Raw genomic sequence first — 16,896 nt, forward strand, 5'->3', positions numbered from 1 at the left:
TGGGGGAGGAGCTGTGAGGGAGGAGCTGTGGGAGAGGAGCTGTGGGGGAGGAGCTGTGGAGGGAGGAGCTGTGGGGGAGGAGCTGTGGAGGGAGGAGCTGTGGGAGAGTCTTTCAAAAGTAAGAGTCGACTCTGAGTCAATGACATGAATCGTTTTTCAAACGAGTCATCAGCCGTTTCGTTGTGACGTCAAGACGAAACATTAGCATATTGCCCGCCCCGCCCACTTATTGCACGCGGAGACACCAGGGAAACTTGAACCCCAAACCTGCAGCTGATTCCTGTGGATACTGGATACCATCATGTCGAGAAGACACTGTGGTCTACAATGTGAAGGTAAAGCCATTTTTTTCACTGCCCAAGGACGAGCATGTTTAGAATCAGTGGTTGAAATTAATCGTTACCACAATATCACAGCAGTAACCCTAAACTTTTGCTGTGTTCCCTTTATTTTACTGACGACTGCTTCTCAAATCTCCGAGTTCAATGCAGGATTCGCAAAACGCTTGCTCTTGAAAGATGCTGTTCAAAATACTTACTAGTTTTGCGTTTTATTTTCTGTTGGTCTCCTGCTAACTCACATTATTACTGTCACAAATACTTCTGCTAATCAGTTGTGATTAGCGCTGCAAGCCATAAACCAATCACAACAGACTGAGCTCTATGGCCAATCAGAGCAGAGTAGCTCGCGGAAAGGAGAGATTTTGAAAATGTGGTTATGTGCAAAAAGTTTATATTATGAGGAAATCAGTTTTTTATTTTTATTTATTTTTACCTTTGATGCATGTAAACCTCTTGTAGACTCCAAAGCATAATAGGGGCACTTTAATGGATTGAAAAACGCTTGCTAGTGAACAGGTGATGTAGTAATGACAGACCAAAAAAATGACAACGCTAAGAATACGGTGTATGGCTCATACTTTAATAGTGTTTAATATAGTGTAATTTCTTTATACAAAAAGAAAGTTCAAGGTAAGCAGCCTTTTATGATGAAAAACATCGATTATCAATATTAAGGTAATACATAACGGGACGCCCCAAGTCAGATTTATCATGCGTTTGATAGGATCACTCAGGCGTTTAGTTACAATTACCCATGACCTCGAAAAGCCGCTAACTGAGCTTGATATCCCACGAGGAACGACAGGTCTTCTACAAACCCTACCGGACATCACACAGCTCAACAGTACGTCTGTTAACGCGAAAGCAGCAGACATTTCCAGAAGAGCCCCATGGATTTGCTGCTGTGTGTCGACGAAAGCTTCGTTATTTCCAACAAAATACGATAAGTTCACTTGAACATCACAAGGACACTTGTAGCGAGAACATGACGTGTCTCCTTAAAAAGATTTACAAGCTTAAACTCTTATTAGCATAAAAATATACAATGTGCAGTAGGTTCGATAATGTCAGTCAAATATATCTTAAAAAACTGGACAAACTGTAATTAAGAGCAGCCAAATCGACTGTTTACCACATTAGCATACAACATAAAGGGAAATAAAACCTTTTCTGTACTTTTCTGTAGGAAACCCATTTCAACTGTCTATACAAACAGTTTAATATCATAAAAAATAGACTTCATTGCTTCATCACTCAAGTTCCGTTTAGCTATAAAAATTTGAATCACCATATTTACAATGTGCTAATTGTGTGGTTAAAGGAATATTCCGGGTTCAATATTTATACAGCATGTGTGGTTTGCTGATTACCACAGATCATAATTTTATCTAAACCAAAAATGGTGGTTACAGTCAGATACAATGGAAGTACATTTTTAATGCGAGCTAAAATTGCTCCCTAAACTCAAGTACAGTTATATATCCAATAAAATAACTTGTTATGATTATGTAAAGCCAATAAATGTGGCTTCAGAATGAGCCTGTTTACATGAAGAAAAAATAACACGTAACTTGGTGTCCCAGTTTTATTACTGTTTTATTATGTTTTCTGAAAGTCATGTTTATGCAAAAGTGGCATTACCTAATTAAATATTAACTAATGTGGGTACATTTACAGAACAGAAATATGAACATTGGAAAAAGCCAGATTCTTGTTTCATTCCGATGAAATATTAGAGTTGAAGTTTTTCATAAATCAGAAACTACTGTCAACAATATTTTTTACCATGTTTTCAGGAATAAAATGTTGTAAGTCATCAGGCAAATACTACATGAACATTTAATTACTTTCAGTAAATAAATATGAATAAAACGTGAAAGTGCTGCAGATTTCTGAAAAAAACACCACTTTTAGAGATATGTACACTGTAATTGAAATCTACAGATGCTAATAGATAAAGTCTAATAAACGGTTAAATGTGTATTTTGGATGTTTACTTCCCACAAGACTGCTAGAAAGAAGCAAGTTATGGAAGCAAAATAGCCCAAAATTTCAGCCAGTGCCTGAAGAAAACAATGAGTTTTGCCTGTTGTGTATCGCCTTACATTCATAAAATCCTGTTTACTTCCATTGTAAATGTATTACTGTAACCACAATTTATACCCCTAAAAAATAATGGAAGAGACTAAATGATTTTCTGTGGTGATGGCCATTCAGCCACGAAATGCTATTGATATCTGAACCCAAGATATTCTTTCAAGGTCTTTTCCCAAAAAACTGCAGTTCACAATGGACCTTCATGAATGGTTACAGCATGAACAGATTTTACAACATCAGCAGCACAATGTCCCAGACTCGAGTGAAACAACATGGCTCGCTTCACGGTTACAGGCGTGAGATGATACAGTTCAGAGTTTTACGGAGCGCCTGTTAAATCCACGCTGGAAGTGGACGATGGCTCTTACGTCATCCCTCCGGGACGTTCTCAGACTGAAGACTGGTCCCAAACCTACACCACCACCAGGACAAAGAGGTCACTTCAACACTTCCCTGTCTGACGCAGAAACATCATTACTGCTGCAAAGGATGCTGATTTTCCCAGAGACTGGGCATTAACTGTCAACCCTGTTTGAGGCCATAACTAGAAGGAATTTAACTAAGCAGCGGATGTTCATGTATTTGTGCATGCATGAACATCGTCAAACCTGAGGTTTGTATCCCTAGAAGGATACACAGTTTACGTGGCAGTGTCTCGTGCGTACCTTGTTGACGGGCGTCAGCTGGGTGCGTACAGAGCTAGTGTGAAGCCGCGAGCGCTCTCGGTCTCTCTCGCTGCCACTGCTCTCGAAGCGGCCGGGCGAGCGCTCTCTTCGGCTGTCTAGCACAGCTCGACCCGGGGATTTCTCGCGCTCCAGAGGACGGGCCGGAGATTTGTCCCGCCGGAACTCGGTACGGCCCTCGCGGTAGCGGTGAGGAGTGCTGGGCTCGCGGTGAAGCGGCCCCTCCTGGGCCCCGGGACCCGAGGCCAGGCGCTTGGAGATGTGCTCGTTGTACGTGGGCGGCCCACGCTTGTTTGGGCTGCTGTGGAGGTCAGATTAATGGCTGATTTGGGTAAATGCAAGATGCACGGAAACGCATGTGCATGTGAAATATTCAAGCATTTAAAGGTTAGTTCACCCAAAAATGAAAATTAGCCCATGATTTACTCAACCTCAAGCCATCCTAGGTGTATACGACATTCTTCTTTCAGGCGAATACAATCGGAGTTATATTCAAAAGCTAGGCTCTTCCTAGCTTTATAATGGGAGTGAATGGGTTTTTGTTTTTGGAAGTCCTTTAAAGAGCATCTGTTCATGATAAAAGTGCTTGACACAGCTCTGCGGGGGTTAATAAAGGCCTTCTGAAGTGAAGCGATGTGTTTGTGTAAGAAAAATATCCATTTTTAAAACTTTAGCGACTAAAATAACTAGCTTCCGGCTGACGGCCTACGCAAGTCTACTTACGCCACTGGACGATGTATGACGGAGATGTAGGAGTAGCGTAAGCTTTGACGCCTCTCGCGGTTCAAATAAACAGGGCTGGGCAACCACGTTCTTCATTACGTTATGCGTCAAGGTACAGTGTTACTCTTGTGGCGTAAGTCGATGCGTAGGCCGTCTGCCGGAAGCTAGTTATTTTAGTCGATAAAGTTTTAAATATGGATATTTTTCTTACACTAAAGGCGGGCATACACTGTGCGAATTTCGTCCGATTTTGAGCCGAATTCTGACTCTTTTTCGGGTCGGGCCAATTTTCAGCTTTGTCGCGCGTCGTTTGTCGTGCAGTGTTCGTGCAGTATACAAGGGGAAACGAGAGGCGATTAACCTCTCCCGATCGGCAATCGGATGGTCGGATGAATTTCTGGCATGTCAGAAATTTTGGTCGCTCCTCGTGACTATATCGCACAGTTGAAGCAGAGCTACGAACCGATTGCCCTAAACTCAGTGTTTTGTTCCATCACTGCGCCTGCGCGACAACAGATTTTAACCATTTCAATCTGCAGAAAGAAAAAAAAAAACGAAAAAACTAGCTACAAATTATTGTTGCTTACCTCCAGTTTGTCCAGTTATACCCACGTCTTCCAAGCTGCGATGTAGCACCGTGCCTCTTTTATTAATTTGTTAAACAATGTTTTTGAAATAAACCTGTTTTTATTTTTCATTGATGACTAATTATTGCAGTGTTCGGACATATTATAGACTGTTAATATAATTATATGCCTATTCATTGTAATCGACCTAAATGTTTTAGCCAATTTTCAATGAGGATCCTCATTGAAAATTGTCTAAAACATTTAGGTCGATTACAATTAATTATAGGCATATAATTATATTATTATTATTTTATTATTCCTCGAGGAGTAAGCTTCTATGTAATATTTTATTATCCTCACAGCGCATTGCGGCGATGTGCTGTGAAATTATTGCGTGGCAAATTAATTCTAATAGCAGATCAATTTAATAATAAAAATAGCCTTCCCTAATACAATAATACTAATAATAATTTAATACATAAATTGGAAGTGCTAAATCATATTCATATTGATAGCTGATGCTTGTTTTGACAATATCTCTGGATAGCCTACATGACATCGTCTAGGCACAACCCAGCACGGGGGTTTATCGCACATATTTCACACGTATAGTGTGAGCAGTCAAGTCGCAGCTCGACGTTCAGACCGTATAGTGTGAGCACATAAATCCCGAGCTTTGGCTTCACATCGCATGCGATTTACTCGTTCAGTGTGAGTAGGTACCTTGCTGAAATCGCACAGACATCGCACAGTGTATGCCCGCCTTAACGCATCACTTCACTTCAGAAGGCCTTTATTAACCCCCGCAGAGCCGTGTCGAGCACTTTAATCATGAATAGATGCTCTTTAAAGGACTTCCTAACACAAAAACCCATTTACTCCCATTATAAAGCTAGGAAGAGCCAGGACATTTTTTAATATTGTCCTGTCCCCATTTGTTGTCCCGTCCGGCTGAAAGAAGAATGTCGTATACACCTAGGATGGCTTCAGGGTGAGTAAATAATGGGCTAATTTTCGTTTTTGGGTGAACTAACCCTTTAAGCAACTCAACGCGTGGTGTGATTTTTCCACAGGTAAGGGATGTTCTCAGCGAGAATCCCTTGAACCGTGGGAAGATCACTGAAATGCACAAGCTCATATATTTGATAACTTTAAAACAATGAAAGGAGCAGCAATATTATAACAGACGTCAATTTTTGCAGGGATTAGGAATGGAATGAAAAGTGACGTTTGGCAGAACATGAAAGAAAATTGTTGCAACCGTTTCAGATTGAATATGTTTTTAACAGAATTACATCACTTGCTATTGTCTGAGTCCTTTCATTGCCTGTTTGCTTTAACGGCAGGAAGGAGTTCACCTGTCCAGTACCTGTGCTGTTATTGTTACCTAAAAATTTAAAAAATGTATATTGTTAAATGAAATAAGACTGATGTAAAATAAGATATAAATATTAGATGAAAAACTTAGAAATGTTGCCATGGCAAGTAATTGAAATAAAACAAGTCCACGTTGAAGTATTAAAATTACTAGAAGTAAACAAGAAAAAAAAATGTAAACTTAAATATAAAAATAAAAGATCATTCAAAATATGAATACATACTAATACTATAATAACACATAAATAATATGAACATAGCACGGTACAGATAACACTGTGGCAATCATGTCAGATTATAGATCTAGCAAACATGTCATCCTTATTCTTGTCATTTTGCCAGAAGTACATAAATACACAAATAGTATGTTCAGGTTACAACATTATTGTTCATTGCATTTTAATGTTTCCGGCTCTCTTGTTTTCTGCTCAGAATGAACCAAAATGGAAAAAACACTGAATCTCATTCACTAATAATTGCGTACATTATACGTATTTATACATACATTTTAACTTCTCAGGAAAACTTTCCACTTAATTCACAACACATGTATACACTCATCAATCTTTTAACCTCGTTCGAATATCAATGAATTTGGAGTTTTCTAAATGAGCGACCGTGTGCCCAAGGTAATTAATTCACATAAAACACACCTAAACCATCTCCATATAAGAACTCATTAAATCATACTTCTAAGCGGGACCATAAGTTTAATATATTGTGGTAAATAACCCGCACCTCCTGCTGGAGCCGGTCCTCTGCAGTTCCCCGGACTCTCTCACCAGGCTGCCCTTACAGCAAATCACCCGCAGTTTGTTCTGGTAGGACGAGGCCAGATAGATGGCACCAGACGATATGGCCGGTCCCAGGTAACGGGGGTTAGGAATGTCCAGGTGAGCGAAACTGGGAGGCCTGTTTTAAAGGGGATTCAGTGTCACTCTCAAGTCCTCCTGTTATTTTGGTTTCTTATATGCATGCAGTAGGGGTGTAACGATGTATTCGTATTGGACCTTTCAGTACGAGGCTTTCGACATGCCCGCACGGAAGAACATTTTGAAAAATAACCCCTGAAATGATGACTTCTGATGAATATTGTATGCCATCATACATTATAGCATATTATAATACAACTTATAAGGCCTATATATTTATAGAATAGCAAAGTAGGCCTAATCAATATACAAGACTGAACCACATAGATATATAAAGGCTATCATGATCATTTTGCCAACAATGAACCATGGATTTCTTTAGTTTATAATACGTTTTATTTTGTACTTAAACAAATACAACCTATAACATTCAAAACTCATCAGCTTAGACTGCATTTGAAGAAAAATAAACAACGGTTTTCTGTAGCTTTGTGCAAACTTATTCAATAGAATTAGACTTCTAGAATGTTCTTTCCAGTGAAAAAAATAATATTTTTAATTTAATTAGACAACATTTTAAGGAAGTGTAGTGCAAATATCTTTATATAATTATACTTTCCATTATAGTTAACTTTCTTTTCGCCGGCTGCTCGGAGGGAGTCATTTTTACATTTCCCGCTGTTGTCGTCATCGTTGCTACGATACGTGACTCACAATGACTAACGACCAATTAAAAGGGCATTCTCTGATGATGTTCCAAGATGTTAAAAACGCTACGCGGCTGATCATAGACAAACGGGGAGAAATTAGTATCTACCGCACCGTCTGTTTTTTATTTCTTATCATAGCCTACAAATGTCTTCATTCATAGTCTGTCTGAAATATATTAGAAGCTATGTGTCTGTCGTGGATTTGCACTGAATTGATTCTCAAAAATACGGAACAAAGTGCGTTCCCAACAGTTCAATACGGAACAAGACTTTTATGTGTCAAATATGGGACGATTCCGTATTATACGGAACGGTTGGCAAACCTAGATCAAACAGCGCTGATGTGGAAACCAGGAGAAACATTGTCCATAAATGAACTAGTTATAGTTTTTAAGTCCACAGATCAGCAACTTTCACCATGGATTTAATGTAGTAACACTCACTTGTAACCATGGAAGTTTGACAGAAATAGTAAAATGCTTTCAGTACATCACACATCTATAACTCAATATTATCATATTTAAAAAAGTTTTTTTTGATGTGATGACCAAAACATTATTTCTTCATCTTTCAAAGATTACGCCCATTTATAAAACTAAAAGTTTTAAGATGTAGGAAAACTCACACTTATTTAAAAATAATTTTTCTTTTAATAAATAGGAAATTTCTCTTGCATTTCTTTCTTTTTACTGTATCGAAAACGTACCGAATCGCGACACCACTGTATCGTATCGAACCGAACCGTGAATTTTGTGAACCGATACACCCCTAGCATGCAGTGTTTCTGTCATCCTACCCAAGAGCTGCATGTCCCTGAATCTCAATAACATCCAGCGAGTTGAAGTTGGTCACAAACAGATACGGCTCTCTGAAAGCTGGAAACAGACAGATGCTTCAGTTAGTGATTCTGAAGAGTAGAGATGCACGGTCATAAATCATATTTTTTTTTTTTTGGCCAATCTCTATTCCAGACTTGCACACAAACTGCAGTGCAATCCTTTCCTAAAATGTATTTAGTGTGGAAATATTACGAAGTCTGTAAACAGGACGTTAACAGGCCAGAGACGCTGAAGACGGACGCAAAGCGGAGAACACCGACGCGCCAGCAAAGCAAACGCTGTACCAGGCACAGCAAGCTCACTGTTTGCCATGCCTGAAATATTGGATGAAATATATAAATGTTGAATTGGGGGTGGGGGGTTATATGAATGATTCTCTGTAGTGAACTGTGTCTTCAGGAAAGTTTGATGGCATTAATTTTCATCTTACCTCTGCATAATGCCCATTTATAAGCGCAGTGCTGCTTTGTGTACAGCGGTAAAAGCTACATCTCCGCTGTTCCGTTAGCGCCACCTACTGTCAGAGAGTGAATCTGCATTTGGATTCAGTCCGTCTGCTGTTTTGTTTTGTGCAGGTGTCACAAAGCTAAAGTCAGGTCATTCTGTTTTAACTTTAAATCTTGAGATTATACAATCCAATTATAAAAACAACTGTTCATTCTACATGTTTGTAGCATCTTTGTTTGGGTCATGATAAAATGCAGTGGTTGCTTCTTATTTCAAATGGCTGATATATATGTATATATATATATATATATATATATATATATATATATATATATATATGGTCTGTTAAAGAGCAACAAAACAACAAATACAAATAAACAACAAATACATTTCCTTAAAGGAAGAAAACAAAAAAAATCTAGTATTGGAATTGGCCAATTTCCTTGTAAAAAAAAATCATGATCAGTGCATCCATACTGAAGGTGATCATTATTACATTTTGCACATTTGGGTTTGTCAAAAAAAGAAGACTGGCTAACCGAATGTCAGGGGAAGTCGACTCCACTTGAGATCATCAGGGCGACTTCTTCGACCATAAGCATCCACGAACACACCGATCTCTGTTATCAGAAATTGAATAGAAAACAGTGTAAAAAAATCAACACAATTTACAATACAAGTTATTAAAGACATCGTTATAATAGTCCAAGTGACTATCAAACGTTTTATCAAACGACGAGATTACTTTGTGCGCAAAAAAAACAAAAATAACAACTTTATTTCAACTATTCATTTCCTTCTCTGTGGGCCTCGAGTCAGTTCACTAGTGTAACAGCGCAGCGATTCTGTGTTGTATGTCACGTGCATCACACGCATGACCTGCATCGGCCAATAGTGAGCCTACGTGTGACGTACCACTACGCTATCACACTACGCTAACTGACTAGAGGCCCACAGAGAAGGAAATCAATAGTTGAAATAAAGTCGTCATTTTTGTTTGTTTTTTTGCGCACAAAAAGTATTCTCGTCGCTTGATAAACTTAAGATTGAGCCACTGTAGTCACTTTGGCTATTTTAACGATGACTTTAATAATTTTTTGGAGAACAAGTTTTAATCCCTTAGAAGCCTATGGAGGAGTGATCCAGCTCTCAGATTTACTCATAAATATCTTAATTCGTGTTCTGAAGATGAACGAAGGTCTTACGGGGTTGAACAACATGAGGGAGAGTAAATACTGACAGAATTTTCATTTTTGGGTGAACTATCCCTTTAATGTAGCATGTTGCATTGTTGTCACATTTAATGTTTAATTCTGCAGCTGGCAGCATCCAGTTATAAATAGGAAATTGGAGAAAAATTATTTCAGTTATAAATAAGGTTTTATGACAAATATAGATAGTTATTTTGTATTTTTAATCAGAGTTTGTTTGTTTTGTCTTAACTTTTGGCTAATCAAAGAAATAGGTTGATTTCATTTCACAACATTGACAATGGAATGGAAAGTAAAGTCAAGCATTGCACTGATAGAAAATTGAGTATTCAATAAAGCAGAGCATGCTGCATACTACTTTCTTGTATTATATATAGACCATTGGTATATACCATTATGTATGCAAAGTAATCAACATGTGCTTTTTTTAAAGGCATAGTTCATACATAAATTACAGGATAAAACAGCAGCATACGTGTTCGGAACAACAGGACGGTGAGTAAATAATGATTTTGTCTCAACTATTGCTTTAATATTGTCATGCAATAGGAGATAGCTGTCGTTTAGAAGGTGTGATGGGTGTCTGACCGTGGAAGCAGAGCAGATATTCTTCCTTCTGTGGAGTGCTGGACACCTGGACGATGGAGATGGGGAAACAGTGGGAGGATCCAGTGAACACAGCCGACGCCAGCGACACGTCGTTCTTGTCCAGGAACTCTGCCAAACACAGCCCATCATGCAAAACGCTGTTTACATAATGCACAATTACAAATTATAAGTGCCCGATCATGTTCTCACAAATGGCCCGCCAGCCGGTCCAACCAGATATCTGCACTGGAACATGCAAATGTGGAGAAAATGACTGCAATGACTAGCTGAATGCTTTTAAATTACAGATCTATCACATCTACATTTCCGACGATACAGGAGATTGAGGACTGACCCTCATCTAACTGGCTCACAGGACGTCACTGTAATACCTACCATCCAGAACACACTGCTTCATCTCAATCTCGTAGAATTTATTGGTACCAATGATGATGCTGTAGCTGGTGAAGTGGATACAGCTGCACGGCTCGAGCGTTTCAATCTCCTGAGAGATAAAGAGAAGGATCATTAGAGGTGTGTCCGTGTGAAGGCGTTAGAAAGCAAAGCGCATCAAACACTGCAGCTGTGGCGATGGAATTACGTTGCAAAATTTGATGCAACAAAGACAAGTTCTTTTGCGTCAAGACTCAAAATCTCAAACGTTACTTGCCTTCCGTATACAGAACTTGTTCAGATTGTCGTTGTATCGCAGAATCGTGACTTTATTGGGCATTGCGGCACAAATGCATGGACCATTTTCTATCTAAAGCAAGAGTAGACACAAAATACTGTGTAAGGTACAAATTTGTTGGATTACACGTCAAAAAGGGCATGATGCAACACTGCACTAAAAATAGATTGGAAGTTGCAATGCAGTGAAACACACAGCCTTACCCTGCCTGTGGCAAACAGATGACAGCCCTTGACGGTCTCAAAGATATATGGCACAATCTCTGGCAGTGTGGGGAGGTGAGACTGGGACAAAGACTGTTTCACCTTCTTAATCTCCACCAGACACAGTGCCCGCTCATCCCCTACAACACATCATCATCAACTTATTTCACATGCATCCCTTGCAAAACTACTGCAATAATGCCATGGAATTTTTATAAATACCAAATGATTAGCATATTATTGTACTAAGGTATTTTAATAAAGGTATTAACAATGTATTCTAAGAATTCGCAGGGAATCCACAAATTAATAAAAATGTTTACCTTGAATTCACAAGTCGCTTTGGATATAAGCCAAACAATATGCATTAAAAAAAGAATAAACCTTGCATTTTTTATGCATTTGCCAGACGCTTTTATCTAAAGTGTATAGATTTTTATTAGTTCATGCATTCCCTTGGAATCGAACCCATGACCTTGGTGTTGCAAGCACCATGCTCTACTGTTTGAGCTTCAGGAATAAAATGGTATTATTAACCATGGTATGTAGGAGAAAAATGCATGATATTATCACATCTAAAAAAAAAAACCATTGTAATACCATGGTACTTTTGTTAATGTTGCAAGTCAAAATCCTTCAGTTTTGGTTTCTGAAACCCGCAGTAATGGTTCATGATCTCTGCTCACCCACGATCATCAGCAGCTTTTCGTGGTCCTTGATGATGTGGATCTGAAACACGGATCCCAGTCCCGGGATGTGAGTGAGGGAGTTTTTAATCACGTTCAGGGCGTAGAGACCCTCCTCTGAGCCTACCAACACAATCTGATGACAAAAACAAAATAACCCGATGACTGTGTATCACACTACAACAAACAGACTGAAAATTCAAACTGATTGAGAGTAAAATTAGGGGATTGACACAGATACCTGGTCAGTCAATGGAAGGGTGCAGTTGATATCCAGACGGTCGTCTCCTTCTAGCTTGAGTAAAGAGTTACCCAGCAATTTCTGTACAAAACCAAAAACACCATCATGAGCATGTAAAAGTGTTTAAAAAGTGCATTTTATATTTTATGCACTTCGCAGACATTTTTATTCAAAGAGCCTCGCAGTCCATTCAAGATATACTGTACACTTCAGACTGCGTCAAGCTGTACAGTTACAAAGAGACAGGCCTAAGTGTTTCCATCACACAGACTCTTTAAATGTCAGAGAGTGGTGTTTCTGGTTCCTCTCACTCACAGCATCTGCTTCAGCTTTCTCTCTCGCTCCACGACTGCTGGCCACGATGGCTTCCAACACGGCCACCCAGCGCTGTTTCTCCGAGAATCCTGAAGTCATGAGGTACAGAGTCTGACCGGGCCAGCACGTCGACTGAGGAGACGACTCCAACTTCAGCACGTATGGCACATCTGAGCGCATACAAATATCATGTTAGAGGACAGGAAAACACGTCTCTGAATCCACATCCAAAACAAATTCACAAATAATTACAAAGAAATGGAAAGTAATACATTGAGTTAAAAATGAAGTTTTTGAGTGAAAAGTACTAAAATAGTATTTTCTTGTCAAATGTGCAATTTGTAATAATCATTACCAGTTTTTTGGGGGGCAGCGGCTATTTGTACTAAGTGAAAATAGCATTTTTTTCTTAGTGACAGATGGCAGTTACATTAAGTTTAAGTATCAATAGATTCTAGACGTAATTTTGTCTGGCCCAATCAGACGTCAGTGGGCGGAGTTAGTGTAAATAGCCTCTGCCAACAAGGCGGGCTATTTGCACTTAGTGTAAATAGACACTCAGATTTTTTTTACAGTGTTATTCCACAGAAAGTTTTCTCACCTGTTTTGGCGGTGTTGGGCAGCTCAGAGGCACCGACAGAAGAATGAACAGTCACGTCTCCATCAGAGAGACACAACTCAAACTCATCCAGCGCCTTTACCGACTCTGAGAGGACAGATTATACATCATTCACATCATGTTATACCGGTCTTGGAAAATAGATCAAACTAGCTTGATTAAGGTGATAACTAGTTTAACATGGTTTCTAGCTGGTCATTTATGGTCATTCCCAGCTAAAAAAAAAAATCTGCGAATTCAAGTTAAACACACAACCATACAAAGTATGATGTGTAACGAAAGGCTTTTTATCACTCTCCATACATTTAATAAAATGAACAGATCAGAAATAAAATCTGCAAGTTTTCCTAAATCAGAAATAGAATTTACAACATTGGCCATAAACCTGGTTTCCGCTGGTCAGGCTGGTTTGGATTGATGGTTTTAGAGGGGTTTTGTCAGATGCTCAGGTTGGGAGATCAGCAGACTTCCTTAAGCTGGTCTTCTATGTCTAGATGGTTGATTTGGTAGACCATCTTGGTCAGGAAAAAACACAAGCTACTACTATCCAACCTTCAGCAAGACCACCGTAAGCAAGTATGATTCAAGATTTTCCAGCAGGGATGAACTGTTCTGTTATAACATGCAGTGTGCAAACTGAACTGATGCACATTGGGATAAGCAAGAATATTCACAGACCGTCTCTTGGTTCTGTCTCGTACGTGATCACTTTATATCCATCCAACAACACGTACTTCCTCTCCCAGCCCTGACCACGCTTCCCATTTCTGCAGGAAAACAACCACAATTCCAGGCATATTTAGCGTTCACATTTTCCTTTTAGTATTTGAACATTTTTAAGGCCAGACAACTAATTTGTTGAGGTCAATTTGTAAAGAGAGACTAAACGCATGCGCATATATATATTCAAATGCGCATACCTATAGACTAAACGCGTAATATGCATGTGCAGATGCATGTGCAAGATTGAAATTTGGACACATGCTGCTGTCCCGAGAATTTTCAGTTTCTGTGTTAGCACCCCCCCCCCCCCCCCCCCACAACGGTTTCATGGGGCACTGGAAGAATCATTCATAAAACGCATTAAACTTTAGTTTACAAAGACGTGAAACTCACCGAGTGGTCAGGGGTGTTCACTGATATACTCACACAAAAATCGTTGCAAAAGATGCTTTCCAACAGGTTTTATCGTAGTTTTTGTCCAACTCCATTGACTTGTATTGGATGTTCTGTGAGGTGCGGTATTATTCCGCCGCCGGAAACGGAAATGGGGTTGTTTGTATTCTTTCTGTAGTTATGCAGTCGCGGTATAGTAGGCTACGCTATCCAAACATTGGCAAAGGTGCATTATCGCCACCAACTGGGCTGGAGTGTCTATTATTCAAGCTCTCAACGGAAGAATGTCCGGTTGTGAGGCGTTTGGAAAAATAGGTCCACAGTTTTACAAGTAATGGTAAAACACCTGTTGGAAAGCATCTTTTGCAGCGATTTTTGCGTTAGCATATCAGTGAACACCCCAGACCACTCGATGAGTTTCACGTCTTTGTAAACTAAAGTTTAATGCGTTTTATGAATGATTGTTCCAGTGCCCCTATGAAGCCGTTGTGGAGGTGGGGGGGTATTAACACAGAAACCATAAATTCTCGGGACAGCAGCATTTGTCCAAATTTCAATCTTAACCGTTCTATTTCATCAGAAACTATATTAAAACAGGGCTTTAAGTGTAAAATACCGAACTTGTCCTTTGATTTCCTATTATCACTGTAAAGCTGCTCTGAAACAATCTATATTGTTAAAAGCACTATAAATGAAGGTGACTTGACTTGTTTGCAGCAGGAGACCTGAGGTCACATGCTCACCTGGGCTGCTTCAGCCATCCTTCCAGCCTCATGTGTCCGCCAGCGTCTTTCAGGCCGGAGCTGCTTCCCTTCTCCCGACACAGAGCCTCAGACAGATGCAGCGCGTACTCGGTGGGAACGCCACAGGTGGCTGGGAGGTACGGGGAGCATTTCGGGTGGCACAAAGCATGGCATTCTGAAACAGGAGAAAGAAGAAACAGGATCAGCGTCTTCAGCTTTAGCCCAGGTTGACCTGATTGGCTCAGCAATCTATTAACAAACAACAATGGACTCTTCACGTTTCTGTGGTTCTAAGAAACGGAAGTCATAGTTGGGTGACTTCTATTGCGGTGAAGGGAAAGTAAAGCACAGCAAATATAATTTTTTGCATTCGCATTTGCTCCAATTACAAGAAAATAAATCCACAATAGTGTTTCTACGACTTTCCAAAACAGGAAAAAATATTGAGAGATTGATAACCTTGGTCAGAAGAGTGTAAATTAATGAGAAGCAAATTTAACATCTTTCTCTCACAAATTTAATGCCAAGGCAATATATCACAAAGTATATTGCTATAAATGTACTGTTGTTTATTAATGGAAATATGAAAACTACATTTATTATGTTAAGCTAAGTTTAACCTGATTGGGTCAAACAACAATGTTTGAGGAGGAAAAGGTGGTATCATATACAAAACATCTAATTCCTAAACAAATTAAGCCAACTAATATTCATACTCTGGTAACCGGTAATTGTTGCCTTACGGACCTATTTCTCCCTGATTTAACAACTGCGAATTTGTTTTGTTGATATAAATGAATGTATTAGGTTGATTCGGTGGTTAAAGGGATAGTTCACCCAAAAATGAAAATTCTATCAGTAATTGCTCTCCCTCATGTTGTTCCAACCCCGTAAGACCTTCGTTCATCTTCAGAATCAGAACACGAATTAAGATATTTATGATTAAATATGAGAGCTGGATCACTCCTCCATAGGCTTCTTCAGGGATTGAAACTTACCGGCCCCGAAAAGTTATTAAAAACATCATTAAAATAGTCCAATTAACTACAGTGCCTCGAGTCAGTTAGGTCTTACGGGGTTGAACAACATGAGGGAGAGTAAATACTGACAGAATTTTCATTTTTGGGTGAACTATCCCTTGTAGTATTTTTTACTAGGAAAAAAACAGTTAACTTAGGCAATGCAATTTAATGAAAATACAGGTACTAGTATCAGCAAGTACCAAAAATGAATGTATATTTATCATACTCATCAGCACATCCCTACTTGTAAGTATAGTGATGGTGTATGTTTCTTTGGAAAGGGTTTCGGTGCGATCCATACCAATGCAGGTCGCGGCCTGTCTTCCAAAATGGACTGTGTCCAGACACACGGTGCAGCGGGCCGCCCTCATGTTGAGCCCCTGTGTGAAGCGGTGAGGAGTGCTGTGATGGATCCTGTCCTTCACACGTCTGGTGTACTCTAGAGGATCAAACACACGCTCTTAAAAACGCTCTTATACCCGTCTATATAACTTATGCAAACAGGCCAAAGCAAGCTGAACATGTCCTCTCCTGAGAACATTTCTCCACCAGAGGCTGAAGAAATCACTGTACTGTCCAAGCTGTCATTGGTAGCTTGAGTACGAGCATGCAAGGATTTCGGGAGTTCTCGCATTTCACATGGCATACAGCAAGAGTATAGCCATAAATACGAGTGTATATACGAGATAAGCTCAGTGTCCTGACTGATCTGTGTGCAGGAGCTTCGGATATCCAGAATCAGTCCATGATGTCCTGAGTGAAAGTCTGCAGACATCAAACCATGATGACCTGATACAAAACGT

At 39.5% G+C, this 16,896-nt stretch overlaps 1 protein-coding gene across 3 annotated transcripts in view; it reads right to left on the reverse strand.

Moving 5' to 3' along the window:
- Window positions 1-900: 900 nt before the first annotated feature.
- Window positions 901-16,896, reverse strand: part of citb (citron rho-interacting serine/threonine kinase b) — a 56,671-nt gene continuing 40,675 nt past the window's right edge. For 2 of the 3 annotated variants that reach the window (XM_077224479.1, XM_077224477.1), the window contains exons 24-39: window positions 16,395-16,532; window positions 15,072-15,246; window positions 13,891-13,979; window positions 13,195-13,299; window positions 12,594-12,763; window positions 12,279-12,359; window positions 12,038-12,173; window positions 11,352-11,491; window positions 11,128-11,220; window positions 10,854-10,962; window positions 10,458-10,586; window positions 9,198-9,278; window positions 8,169-8,247; window positions 6,529-6,702; window positions 3,104-3,422; window positions 901-2,850 (exon numbers count right to left, since the gene is read on the reverse strand). In XM_077224479.1, coding sequence (XP_077080594.1) covers window positions 2,827-2,850; window positions 3,104-3,422; window positions 6,529-6,702; window positions 8,169-8,247; window positions 9,198-9,278; window positions 10,458-10,586; window positions 10,854-10,962; window positions 11,128-11,220; window positions 11,352-11,491; window positions 12,038-12,173; window positions 12,279-12,359; window positions 12,594-12,763; window positions 13,195-13,299; window positions 13,891-13,979; window positions 15,072-15,246; window positions 16,395-16,532 — 2,042 coding nt within the window. In that variant the 3' untranslated portion in view covers window positions 901-2,826. The remainder of the gene's footprint in view (window positions 2,851-3,103; window positions 3,423-6,528; window positions 6,703-8,168; window positions 8,248-9,197; window positions 9,279-10,457; window positions 10,587-10,853; window positions 10,963-11,127; window positions 11,221-11,351; window positions 11,492-12,037; window positions 12,174-12,278; window positions 12,360-12,593; window positions 12,764-13,194; window positions 13,300-13,890; window positions 13,980-15,071; window positions 15,247-16,394; window positions 16,533-16,896) is intronic. The other variant, XM_077224478.1, reaches the window with a different exon arrangement.

Source organism: Siphateles boraxobius, unplaced genomic scaffold, assembly GCF_051911475.1.
Source record: "Siphateles boraxobius isolate OS27281-9 unplaced genomic scaffold, OSU_SipBor_1 9, whole genome shotgun sequence".
Taxonomy (NCBI): domain Eukaryota; kingdom Metazoa; phylum Chordata; class Actinopteri; order Cypriniformes; family Leuciscidae; genus Siphateles; species Siphateles boraxobius.